The sequence below is a fragment of the Colobus angolensis genome, unplaced genomic scaffold (assembly GCF_000951035.1).
Source record: "Colobus angolensis palliatus isolate OR3802 unplaced genomic scaffold, Cang.pa_1.0 Scaffold163, whole genome shotgun sequence".
Lineage (NCBI taxonomy): Eukaryota > Metazoa > Chordata > Mammalia > Primates > Cercopithecidae > Colobus > Colobus angolensis.
Genome location: NW_012114744.1, coordinates 8101277 through 8115660, shown reverse-complemented (window position 1 = coordinate 8115660; position 14384 = coordinate 8101277). Strand labels below are relative to the sequence as shown.

Below are 14384 nucleotides of genomic sequence, written 5' to 3'. Positions count from 1 at the left end.
TTGTACCCTTTTTCTTAGATATTTCTTACCCCATAGTGTAGTTGTTCTTTACCTTTATAGAAACTAAATTTTAATTTGTTTTACCTCAGAAACCATCAGAAATAATAGAAAATGGATTAGGATGAGTAATGCTGTTTACTCCTCTCATTCCTGACTTTTCCTTCAAAAATATCTTTTTCAATTTGGAGCTCATGTCACACTTGTTACAGGAGGAATTGATAATCAGGATGTTCAATACATATAAAAGAGTTTTTGCATTTGTTTTAGAATGCAGTAATCTGCCAGATTGATGGATAGCACAAGTTACAAAATTGCTTAGTTCATGGAGAAATTTAAGTAAGTATGTATATAGCGGCCTTATCAACTATTTTTTAGATGAATCTGCCTTTCAAAAAGCATCGTCTGTGTTTGTGTGCACACATTTGTATGCAGCTTGCGGGGGATGTACGTGTGTGTGATGGCTTCTCTGAAAACAGAATGTGACCCACAGGCATATGTTAAGATCAGGCCTCAGTGGCAGAAGGTTCTGTTGTACAAATTCTGTTTTTTAAGAATCTTTGAGGTAAATTAGCACATAACTGCATTTGGTGTCCAGTTGCTTATTGTTTAAGACCAGATAGAAGTTTTATGTCATAACTTGTTTGACTTTATCTGTAATTAAAAGAAGTGCATCTATTTTCATCTGTGTTTTATAATTTGTTCATATCTTAAGCCTTTTTCACAGAGCACCCTATTTTTATTGAAATCATGTAACTTCAATAACTACAGGCCCCAGAAAAAAAATGAGAATAGTAAATCTTTATACATAAGACTACCCTTTCTTCTCATCAGAACCACTTTAATATTTAATTATCATCACAGACTTAAGTCCCACTTGACATTCGAATGAGAAAATTTGTATTTTATGTTACAATTTTAAATAACCACATTTTAACAGACTGTCAATGTCAAAGCGGCATGATTATGTTTACTTATATCTAAGGAGAAAAATTATATTCTTAAGATTTAAAGTAAATTATTTTACTATTAATTGAAGTAGAATTAAACACCGAAGATTTTCTGCTAAGTGTAAATACATACTAACTTTAATTAGAGATCTTTTTACCCAGCGTACTTAACTACAGTTCCCACTTCTGTTTGCTTTTCACAAAATGTTCTATTTTAGCAACTATCACATAATAAAAATGTTACAAGCTGAGCACGGTGGCTCTCCCCTGAAATCCCAGCACTTTGGGAGGCTGAGGGGGGGTGGATCACCTGAGGCCAGGAGTTCGAGACCAGCCTGGCCAACTTGAAACCTCATCTCTACTAAAAATATACAAAATTAGCCAGGCGCAGTGGCGTGCACCTGGAATCCCAACTACTTGGGAGGCTGAGGCAGGAGAATCGCTTGAACCTGAGAGGCGGAGGTTGCAGTGAGCTGAAATTGCGCCACTGCACTCCAGCCTGGGTGACAGAGGGAAACTCCATCTCAAAAATAAAAAAAAAAAATGAAAATGTTCCAATAATTTATACCCTGTTCTAATAAGTAGTAATAATAATTTGTCATATTACTAATTCATGAATTCTTATCATGTTAAGTAATATTTTTATATTGCATATATCACTCATTCATTTCCTCAGAATATATGTGTTAAATATCAACAATATGCCAGCTGGTATTCTGGCACTAGAGATACATCACAAAGGAAGCAGACAGTAACCAAATAGATAAATGTATCATGTTAGGTGGCAGCCATATGTACAGTGGCCATCAATAAAACATATTGAGAAAAAGGTCTATGGGAATGGAAAACACACCTTCATATAGGATGGTTGGAGATAACCTCACTAATCTCGAGTCATGTAAGTAGATACCAGAAGAAAGTGAACAAGCAAGCCAGGTGTGCATGTGTGCATATATGATTTTGTGTACACGTAGAGAAAGCGCTCTCAGGCAGAAGCAGCAGCACTTGCAAAGGCCTTGAGGCTGGAGCTTGCTTCCTGTGTTTAAAGACTAGCTAGGAGGCCAGCATGGCTTGAGTGGAGGGGAACAGGGCAAGTGAGGGGGTAGATGAGGTCAGATTGTGGGAAGCGGGGCTCATAGACCGTTATAAAGGCTTTGACTTTTACCTTGTGTGCTACCATTACAACATTTGAGTCAAGGAGTACTGTAAAAATGACTCATGCTTGAAGAGGCTCAGAGTAGTGTGTGGCCAGTTCTCTGACAAAGAAAGCGCTGGAGGAGAAAGACCAAGAGGCTGCCTACATACTCAGGGATAAGCTGATGGTGGCTGGGGTCGGTGGATTGGTGGTGGATATGGTGAAGGAAGGTCAGGTTCTGGGTGTGTTTTGAAGGTAGAGCTGGCAGGAATGAAATTATAAACTGAGCTTATATGAACGATAATTTTTAAATCTCAAATACTCTTAGTCTACTGAACATTCATAAAATATAACTGGTTTAAATTTCTCTCGAGGCTTTTGTAAAAACATACTTTAGAATGTATGAAAGAGCAAGGTTTAGGACTTCCTTTCTTAGGGTCTTTTTTAACTGACTTGCTGATTCAGTGGTAAGCATTATATTTTCGATGTCATTGGTTTTGAAGGTCTCTACCTTTGACAAGTCAGATAGAAAATGTCTAATGTAAGGATATTCAAAATAGTCCATTATTGCTTTTCAAATGTAATTTTCATGGTTTAATTAGTTTTCTATTGCTCTTTATTATTTTCTGTCAAAATATAGCAGAAAGAGAGGAAGGATAAGAGCATTGTCTTTGGAGGTCAAGAGACCTAGGTTCAAGTCCAGGCTCCTGCATTTCTCAGCGGTGTGACCTTGGAGAATTAACCTAACCTCCCTGAGCCTCAGCAGCCTTCTCTTTTGGAAAGGAGACAGGATTGCTGTGGGCTTTATGTGTTATTCTACACATAAAATAGCCAGTACAAAATACCAGACATGCATTTAAAATTCTATAAGGGCTCATAGTTATGTTTGTTTTAATAATTACAATGACAAGATTTGATGATATGGAAAGTATTTGCATTTATCAGGAAGAATTACTGTAGGAGGAACTGTTGCCTTTAGAGTTGACTACTGCAAAGTTGCCATTTATTACCAATAATTTAGATATAGAAGGCTGCTTCATATTCCTAATATTCAGTACTTAATCTTGTATGTATACTAAAATAAGGATGTGTAAACAAAGGCAAGTCCAAATTGCTAAACGTGGAATTTAACCTGTCAGATTTGTACCTAATTTAGTGATAAACTCAGTAAAATGGTGGTCCTTCACTCTATATAACATTCTTTTCTTAGTGAAGGTTGACACAAGTGAGCTTCCCCTGACTTACCTTTCTCACTTGTCATCACCTGACCCCCTGGCTCCATTCTGTCAAGCAGGCAGTGCGCCACAGTGAAGTCTAATATGATGGGACAACTTACACTATCACCGTGGATGACTATCTCATTTGACAGTTGAACCAAATAGAAACGTTTACTCATATTTAACCATGTAGCGCCTGTCAGGTAGCTAAGCCAAAAGATTGTGTCAAATCAGCAGAATAATAAAGATAAGTTATTTGCTCTTTTTATCAATTTGCACAGGCATATTCAGTGAAATAATCACCTGTAACATTATGGTATGAGTTTTTATTGTTGTCTACATAATAATGTAATTTAGGTGTAGTTTTTGTCTGAATACCCAAATTCCCAATTAATGATTTATGCAGAATTTCCCAGTTGAACTTTTGTGATCATTGTCAATGCATAATTATTCATAGGTTAAAGTTTGTGTTTTGTATTAACATTTGCTCAACGGGAATTGATTCTAAAGTAATATGTGAAAAATCCATTATTAAATAAATGTAAAACATTAGGATTCACTCATAGTTCACTGCTTTGTAATTTATGCATTAGACTTTTTCTCCTTCCTAAAAATACTTGAAAGACTAATATTTGGCCATTAATTTTTCCATAGTTAACATTCAAAATGAATTCAGATGGAATAAATGTGATTGATTTATTATTCTGCATATGAAATTAATGTTTCCCTATTTAGGAATAAAATATTGTAAGAAATGTTTTCAAAGCATAAATTCCAGCAGCATGTGAGTCTCTGAAGTAAAAATTACATACTCTATAGTGGAAAAAAATTCTCGTACTTAAATGATACTTTGATTTGACTGAAAGGTCATTATGTCAGTATAATTCAAGGATAAGTTTAAAATTAATTGCTTTCATCCTCATTGACTAGTTAACAAGCATCAAACATGTATACACACACATACATATGATTATATGTATATATATAAAGGAACAAATAACAATCTTGTTAGGAAAGTTATTTTAAGCATTCATTTTTCTTTGTTTTCAATAATTCCTATTTCTACCTATTTTATATGTAACCATTACAATTAGTACATTGGAATGATAAATGCACAAGTCTTTGGGAATTAAAATATAATCTTTAGAGAAATAAGCTAAGCTGGGCACGGTGGCTCACACCTGTAATCCCAGCACTTTGGGAGGCCAAGGCGGGCATATCACTTGAGGTCAGGAGTTCGAGACCAGCCTGACCAACAGTGTGAAACCCCGTCTCTACTAAAAATACAAAAATTACCCAAGCATGATGGCAGGTGCCTGTAATCCCAGCTACTGGGGAGGCTGAGGCAGGAGAATTGCTTGAACCCAGGAGGCGGAGGTTGCAGTGAGCCAAGATCGTGCCATTGCACTGCAGCCTGGGCAACAAGAGTAAAACTCTGTCTCAGTAAATAAATAAACAAATAAATAAACAAACATAAGGTAGGAAATGATTGGTGTTAATTATCAAGTGCAAAAGGCTTATTTTGTTGTTAAAATATATAAACAGGTTTTGAAGTGAATATAAGATTCATACTTTTTTTTCTCTGCATTAACAAGACAGTTAAGATTTCTATGTTCAAGATTTTAGATGATTGCTGTACAACCGGATACCTAAGCTGATACAGAATAAATTATAAATTTCTGTTATTTGATATATTTTACATTTTTAATCCTAATCTTAGTAAAATAAGATTTTTTTTCAGTCCTCATAGCTACTTTGTAAAATTCTGATGGAACTCACGTTGATTTCACAGGAATATTTAAACACAAAAATCTTGAAAAGAAACATAGCTTTCTTTCTTCCCTGTATATTTTAATTCTAATATTTATTTTTATTCATATGCCTATATATTTAAGCAAACAAAAAGGGCAGTGAACTTCTACATGTATCCAAAATTTCTATGTTTCCTACAACAATTAAATCTCCAGTTCTGTGTTAGCTGAATTATTATTTGGAAGAGAAGCAGTTAAGACATTTTACCTTACATTCATTATTTTTTAATAATATCTTCATTCAGGGCATTTCACTTAGTTGGTCAAATGTTTGGTACTACTATAAAACACTTTTCACTACCATTTTCAAGGACTAGTCATTGTTTTGGTAGATCTGGAAAATATTTATTGTAATCTTTTACCTTGAAGCCTGTCTAAAAGAGAGTAATTCCATTCCATTCATTCTGGGTCAAAATATAAAGCAAATGGCTGCAAATATATCCAGTAAGTTTCCACTGTAAACACAATCAATATGTATACAGTGAACTTTTCCTTGGATTTTAAAATATATATGTATATATATATAAATGTATTAAACATATAAAAGTAAATGCTCAATCAATATAAATTATTGATTCTGATTTTTTTTTTTCAGACCTGATGGAATTGGGACTGTTTCAGTGGAAGAAAAAGAAAGATTTGAGGAGATAAAAGAGAGACTCTCTTCCCTTTTAGAAAATCAGATAAGCCATTTCAGGTATATATATTTTATTCATTAATATAAATATTTCTTTTCATATTTCACTCAACCCTTACTTCCCCCACAAATTGTTTTTTGTATCATTCTGCTAGTGCTCAAGATCATCAGTAGCCCTCCATTGCCTGCAGGGGAAGGTCCACACTCTTCAGTCTGTGGTCTGCTTCTCAGTGTATCATTCAGTCTCCTGTACTCATTTAGGTTACCCATTCCCCCTACAATATCCATTGCACCTCTTACTTGCCTTTTGCATTTCTCATTCTTGCATAGTCTCTTCCCCCAGCTCTGGTGACTGTTTCTCCTGCTCTCTGTGTTACCAGATAAGGAGCCCTCAAGTCTCACCTCCACAGTGGAGCCTTTCTCAATTATTCCAGCAAAGAGTATTCTGAAGTCTTTGAGCATTTATTGTCTGTACTATTTTCTTGTCACTTATAACCCACATAGCTTTAAAGTCATTAGTTATCTTTTTATTTACATTCTGTGAAAACACAGGTCACAGCACCTAGCACCATTCGTTGCTCAAAAACTTAGCTATCAACCAGTAACAGAGGCTCATGCCTGTAATCCCAACACTTTGGGAGGCCTTGTGGGGTGGATCACTTGAGACCAGGAGTTCAAGACCAGACAGGGCAAAATGGTGAAACCCCATCTCTATAAAAAACACAAAACTTAACCAGCCAGACGTGGTGGTGCGTGTCTATAGTCTCAGCTGCTCAGGAGGCAAGGTGGGAGGATCACCTGATTCTGGGGAGGTTGAGGCTGCAGTGAGCTGTGATCACACCACTGCACTCCAGCCTGGACGAGAGCATGAGACCTTTTCTCAAAAAAAAAAAAAAAAAAAAGCTACCAATACTAAGAAACATTTCAAACATTTACAGAGTAAAAGATAAATACCTTGATAATATTTCTTTTCTCCTGGTTATAGTTAGTTCAACAGACTTTAATGATTAAAAACAGAAATATGCCAATATATTTTCTTTCTCTCTCTTAGTAGGCCTATAAAATGTCACCACATAAAGTATTGTGTCTTCTAACCTGTCTGCCATGTTGCATGCATGTGATTTGGAACCATTTCATGTGCACTTATTTAAAAAATAAACTTAGTGAATATGCTCACAAAAATATTTTATTTAACCACATGAATGCTATGTGACTATGCTGAGACTCTGTTTCCTTATCTTCTTATTCTTCCTGATACCTTATTGCCTCATTAGTATTCCTTTTTGTTATGTTTTCTGATAATATAAAGCTCTTAGACTCTGTGATTTTTTAAATGATATTGAAAGGAGAAAATCTCATAGTATATACTATGAATCTGTTCCCCTACATTAGTGATTTTTCAACTGGGGCTGGTAGCACTACCTTAGGGTAAGTGAATGAGGTACGATTTTCATTGTCACGATAACCAGGGGTAGGGACAGTCATTTACTACTGGGTTTAAAAGTGCAGTACATGAGACAGTCCCACACTGGAGAATTATTCTGCTCAAAAAGCCAGTAAATTTACGTCAGGAAACACTGTTGTAGATAACATAGCTGAATTCAACTTACAGAGTTAAGATTGAATTATCTGCCTGAAATGATTTTTGAGTTTATAAACAAAAGGAAGACATAAAAAATTCTTTTGCATTTGTAGAGATGTGTTTCTGCATTTGCTGTTGTTGAAAGCGTTGCCTTAGCCAGGTGCGGTGGCTCACACCTATAATCCCAGCACTTTAGGAGGGAAGGTTGCTTGAGCCCAGGAGTCTAAGACCAGCCTAGGCAATGTAGCGAGACCCCATCTCCACAAAAAAGAAAAACAAAAAAATTACCTGGGTGTGGTGGTGTGTGCCTGTGGTCCCAGTTATTCCAGAGGGTGATATGGGAGGATCACTTGAGCCTGGGAGGTCAGTGCTACAGTGAGCTCTGATTACACCACTGCACTCCAGCTTGGGTGATAAGACTCTGTCTCAGAAAAACAAAAACAAAACAACCAAAAACAAACAAACAAACAAAAAGTGTTGTCTCCTAGGTTGTATAGAATCCTTTAAATGTGTTTTATGTATCTTTCAATGAAAATCAGTGTAATTTCCCTCTTTTTTGCTACCATTGAGACCCAGCCATCATTCAGTTAGATACCTGTATTAGTAACTAAATAAGTCCCCATTATTTTATCAATGATTTCAACTGCAAGCAATAGAAATTCTACCTCAAACTGTTTTAAACAATAAATAAATTTGTATGCTCACTTGCCTGCAGGTCTCAAGCAGGCAAGCTTTAAGACAAGCTTTATTCAGTAGCCACAGCTCTCTTTCTTTGTGATTCTCACAGTGCTATTCTCTTTCATGGGATAGCTTCATCCCCAGACTGGTAATAAGATAACATAATTTTTTGATTTTTTTTTTCTTTATCTCACACCTTAGCCATTAAGCCTGCAGAATTTCTTGGCCTCACATTCATACATGCCAGTGTTCAAAGGAAGTCATAGAAGCTGTATTTTTCTGTAGTTTTCTCTTAAGATCATAAAAAGTTTCCTTAGAAGATCTAGCAAACTATTTTTTTATATCTCATGAGCCTGGTTTTGAATCAAAACCAGTGGCCAGAGAAATTCTGTGCACTGGATGCCTCAATCAGTCACTGACATTGACATGGGATTGCTATATCGAGTTAGAGTAATCAGAGCCACTCACCAGGGGACTTCAGTCCCCCACACTACCACCCAAAAACTACAACTACATAGTAGTGGACAGCGCTGTCCACGTCATTTATTGTATTCATTTTGTATTAGTATCATTTTAGTTTCCTGTCCTCTCTTAAAGTTTTGTTTCTCTGTTTCTCTTATACGCACATCATCTTTGGGTAATTTCTCTAAATATGTACTTTACAATCCTGACATGGCTTGGTTCTGTGTCCCCACCCAAATCTCACCTTGAATTGTAATAATCCCCAAGTGTCAAGGGCGGGACCAGGTGGAGGTGATTGGATCGTGGGGGAGATTTCCCCCATGCTGTTCTCATGATAATAAACGAGTCTCAGGAGAGCTGATGGTTTTACAAGTACATTTCATGAATTTTCAGAAACTTAACGATTAAAAAAACCCTAAAATCTTCCAGAAAGAGAAACCAGATTTTATATAATGAGTTAGAATGACTTCTCAACATTGATTTATTCTGCAAGTATTTATTGAGCTCCTACTATGTGTCAGACAGTGAATGAGACTTTAAAAGATCCTTTTTTTCAACTTTCATTTTGATGTGAGGAGCAATACTGGTATCTGGAAAACAGTAACTTCATAATTCTGAGAAACTATCATTTCCAACCTAGAATTCTGTACCAGCAATAGTTTCTATTAACAGTGATGGTAGAATAATGATATTTTTAGACATGCACTAAAAAAATGTTCCTTTTATATTCCCTTTGGTGAATTGTAGAATTTACCAACACCAGGGGGAAACAAAGAGGATCTAAAATCCCTGAAACTGGCTGGGTGTGGTGGTTCACACCTGTAATCCCAACATTTTGGGAGGCTGAGGTGGGTGGCTTATTTGAGGTCAGGAGTTTGAGACCAGCCTGGCCAACATGGTAAAACCCTGTTTCTGCTAAAAATACAAAATTAGCTGGTCATGGTGGTGAGCGCCTATATTCCCAGTTACTTGGGAGGCTGAGGCATGAGAATTACTTGAACCTAGGAGGCAGAGGCTGCAGTGAGCCGAGATCATGTGACTGCACTCCAGCCTAGGTGATGGAGTGACACTGTGTCTCAAAAAAAAAAAAAAAAAAAAAAAAAAATTCCCTGAAACAAGAAATCAACATGGGAGAGAGAAAGGAATCACTAGAGTGATGGTTAACTGAGACCCTCAAAGTGCCAGTTGATTTTAGAGAGCAATCAATTCTGACTGGAGCATGTCAGAAAAGGCTTCAACATAGATTAAATTGATAAAACATATTTTGACATGTTGAGACATTTACCCACTTGAAATAGAGTTTGGAGTTGTATTAATTAGATTGTACTAGTTTTACGAGAATTTGGAACTGTATTTGATTAAGCATATAAAGAGAGAACATCAAAAATAAATAGAAGTATGAATTATGAACAAACTATTGAGCAAAGCACAGAAAGTAATCATAGAAAATACTGTGTCTCAGTTGTCTAGGATATTCTCATAAGTAATGTAATGTAGATGCTGAATTTAGATCTAACCCCTGCAAAATGATGTAACTATATTAGAAGTAAGGAAGGGATGGAAATTTTGTTTATAGTGGAGGAATGTGGTCAAAAAAAAAAAAAAAAAGAGCTACTAATGTCCAAGATGGAGCAGTAGGGGATTATATTTACCCTCTCACCCAAAACAAAAGGCCCCAAAAATGGGAAAAAATATTTTCAAGACATTAAACATAAAGCAATGAAGGTGATTCCTGAGAAATCGAAAAGAAATGGAGTAAGCCCTTTAGTTGTACCTGCTTACTGCCAGAAGAGCATTTCCAGGCAATGATCCAGAAAGGAGGAACCTAAGTAGAGCCTAGTGGACTCTCTGACTTGAAGAGGCAGAGCTGGAATTCCAGGGAGGCCAAGGTAGCCAGAGATTTTAGGCCAGAGTTCTAAAGGAGAGAGAGGAGAGAGCTACAGGTATTTGCAAATGATTCCCTGGAGTTTCCGGTTAAGTATTGATCATTCCATATATGTGAGCAAACTATCCAAAGTCTGACAAAGAACCACAGGAAAGGATTATGGGGGGAAATCTCCAATGCTAACACACAGGACCAGGGGTAGTTCTAGTTTTCATTACCCAGAGCGGAAAACCAACTCATGGGCATCTGTAGAGTACTGTAGAGTACTCATTAGGTTTTGCTTCAGCCATGGGAAAAAAATTAGCCCTAAAATAAACACAACTCTGATATCACCTAATGGGGATTAAAATCAACATTCAAATAAGTCAAACTGTTTCCAGGTAATTTAAGTGCATTCTTGAATACAGAGATCAAGCATATTTAAAGCAATACAAAAATATCTAGACATCAACAAGATAAAACTCACTATGTCCAGCATCTAGTCAAAAATTTTTAAGTATATAGAAAAATAGTAAAATATGATCAATGAAGAGGATTAAAAAGCCAACCAAGCAAAACTGAGAAGACACAAAATATAGAATTAGTAAATAAAAGTATTAGAAGGACTATTATTAATATATGTTATATACAACCAGTTAAGGGCATGTATGGTAAACCTATGGCTGACATACTTAATGGTAAAAGACTGGATGTTTTCTACCTAAAATCAAAAACAAGGCAAGGATGTCTGCTGTCACTTCTTCTGTTCAAAATTGTACCAAATGGTCTAGCCAGTGCATGAATTCTGAAAAAAATGGATTTTTTAAAGTCATCCAAATTGGAAAGAAAGAAGCAAAACTATATTTGCAGGTAACGTGATTATCTGAATAGAAAATCTTATAGAATCTAAAAAATTCTACTCTAATATTTAAGTTGCAGAATCCTAGATAATTTTTTTTTTGAGACAGGGTCTTACTCTGTTACCCTGTCTCAGGGCTAGACAGTGGTATGATCACTGCTCACTGCAGCCTCAACCTCCCAGGCTCAAGCTATCCTCCCACCTCAGCATCCCAAGTAGCTGGGACCAGAGGCACATGCCACCATGCACAGATAATATTTTCTTTTACAGAGATAGGATCTCCCTATGTTGCCCAAGTCTACTCTTAAATTCTTGAGCTCAAGAGATCCTCCTGCCTGGGCCTCCCAAAATACTGGGATTACAGGCATAAGCCACCACACCCTGTGATAAATATATAAATATTAATTTATTTCTACATACTGGCAACAATCAAATTGAAATTAATATCATTTACAATAGCAACAAAAAATATGAAATACTCTGGGATCAACCTGATGAAAGATGTGTAAAACCTGTACACTGAATAGTATAAAGTATTGCTGAGAAAAATTAAAGAAAACCTAAATAGAAGGAGAGATACTGCACTCATGGCTCAGAAGACTCAATATTGTTGTCAGTTCTCTCTAAATTGACCTATTTCAGTCAAAATTCCAGCATGATTGGTTTTTAGAAATTAACCTGATAATAGAGTTGGTGTGTAAATGCAAAGAATTTACCATAGCAAAAATAACTTTTAAAAAGGATAACGTCGGAATCTTAACACTGATTTCAAAATTTGTAATGCTGCAGTAATCAAAATAGTATGCTATTGAAAGTCCAGAAGTAGACTCACACACATACATGGTCTGTTGATTTTCAGTGAATGTGCAAGGGCAATTTGCAAAGTATACTTTTTTCCGACAGATGGTACTGGAACTATTGGATATTCAAATGCAAACTATTGACCTCAATTCATACCTCACCCATAACATAAAAGTTAACTCAAAATAGGTAGACCTAGAAAACTTGGGAGAAAAATCTGTGTCTTAGGGCTAGGCAAAGATTCTTAAATAAAATACAAAAATCATAATTCATAAATGGAAAAAAATGTTACCTCGAACTTCCTCAAAATTGAGAACTTTCGGTCTTCCAAAGACATTGTTAGAATAAAAAGTTAAGTCACAGAATAGGAGAAAATATTTAGACAATGCACATCTGACAGTAAACTTTTATTCAGAATATATAAAATTTTTAAAGTTTAATTATAAAATATTAGCCCAATTTAAAATATTGTTTTAACAGATACTTCACCAAAGGAATATTATAGCAAAAAGGCATATAGAAAGATGCTCAGCATCATTATTCAATAAGGGAATTGCAATTTGAAACTACAGTTAGGTACCACTGCATACCTTGTGGTATAGTTAAATTCAAAACAAAACAAAAACTGAACATAACAAGTGTTGGCACAGTTGTGGAGAAACTGGAACTCTTATATGCTGTTGATAGGAATATAAAATGCTACAACCCACTTTGGAAAATAATTTGGCAGATTCTTAAAAATTTAAACATTTATCATTTGACCCAGCCATTCCATTCCTAGGTATTTTCCCAAGAGAAATGGAAGCATGTGTCCATACAAAGACTTTTATATGATTGCTCATACCAACATTATTCATAGTAGCCAAACTCTGAAAGCCAAATGACCATCAGCAAGCAACAGATACACAGTGTATGGCATGCAATGGAATACTACCCACCAATAAAAAGGAATGAACTCTTGATACATACAACAGCATGAATAAATATCAAGATAACTATGCTAAGTGAAAGAAATCAGACCCACAAAAGTAAATACTGTACATTTCCTCTTACTTAAAATTCTAGACATACAAACTAATCAACATTATAGCAAGGAAATGAGTAGTTGCCTATGGTCTGGGGGGAAGACTTGCAGGCCATGAATTAACTTGATTGTAGTCACAAGTATATACATATGTCAAAACTTAACCAAACTGTATATTTTAAATATGTGCAGTTCCTGAAACAAATGAAAGCTACATACTTCTCTTCCATAGTGGAAAGTTAGTAGGACAATATTTAAAATTGAAAAATCAAGAAATAAAAATATTAATGTACAATTGAAGGATATAAAGTTTAAATACCAAAAGAATCAGCTAAAAGTTGACAGCATTTTTTTAAAAAATAGAAAGCAAAAACTGGAACTGACATAAAGGATTTCTGGTTTTCATTAAAAAAAAAAGTCAGAAAAAAAGTTTCCTCTTTAAACTATGTGTATATATCACTTTGGTTAAAAAAAAAAAAAAAAAACTGTATTTAAAAATAGGTAGGGAACAAAAAGGGCTTAATTGTAAGACAAATCTGTGCTGATTTATTTATATGTGCAGTTAATTTGCCATAATGGGAATAAGGGTGACTTCAGTTTATTCATGTTAAGTATATAATGTGGCTGAATTTTATTTGATGAATGAGTGTTTTCCACTTTGCTTTGCTGTTGTAGAGCTGCCAGAGTGGTAAAATCCCAAAATATTTAGCCTGAAAGGCAGAACAAAATACTTCTCTTCTTTTAAAACTTGTTTTGTAAAGATTAATTAAGCTTCTATGTAGTTATTTTCTGTACTTTATTGATTCCGGATTACTTGTACTCTGTAAATGCATTGAATTATTTACACATCATGGGCAGCTAATGCTAATTTAGAACATACCCAGTGGGACCTCAGAGCCCTGAAATGCTAAATGTAATCTGGGGATCAGTAACATTCCATTCATAAAATGTGTCACCCACAGGTTAATGGAAATAAACAATAGGGAAGACAATGGATGGATTATGCAAATACACTGAAAAGATTAAGTAGGGGGAGGGGACTACAAGAACCCAATTTGTGTTTTATTTAAACGTGGATTAAGGTTTATAGTATACAAAATGATTAAAGGTACTTTGCTAATTTGCTAATGCTCTTAAAAGCACCACTGCACAGAAGAAACTATCAAAATAAATTGGTTATGGCTTTTTTTGTGCGTGTGGGTGGAGAGTAGCAGAGTACATAGTGGCAAGATTAAGAAAGGACATTTTTAGCGGTAAATAAAATGATAAATGCGATATTCTGTTTTAAAAAAAAATCTTGAATGACTAGATTTTTATAACATTTATTTGCATCTGTGTGTGACTAATGAAAGTTTCACGAATATAAA

General features: G+C 35.3%; 1 protein-coding gene across 2 annotated transcripts in view; it reads left to right on the top strand.

Annotated features, from left to right (window-relative positions):
* The window catches only part of CADPS2 (Ca++-dependent secretion activator 2), a 571469-nt gene that overhangs the window by 420706 nt on the left and 136379 nt on the right, over nucleotides 1-14384 (top strand). For both annotated transcript variants that reach the window (XM_011937408.1, XM_011937407.1), the window contains exon 14: nucleotides 5706-5807. In XM_011937408.1, coding sequence (XP_011792798.1) covers nucleotides 5706-5807 — 102 coding nt within the window. The remainder of the gene's footprint in view (nucleotides 1-5705; nucleotides 5808-14384) is intronic.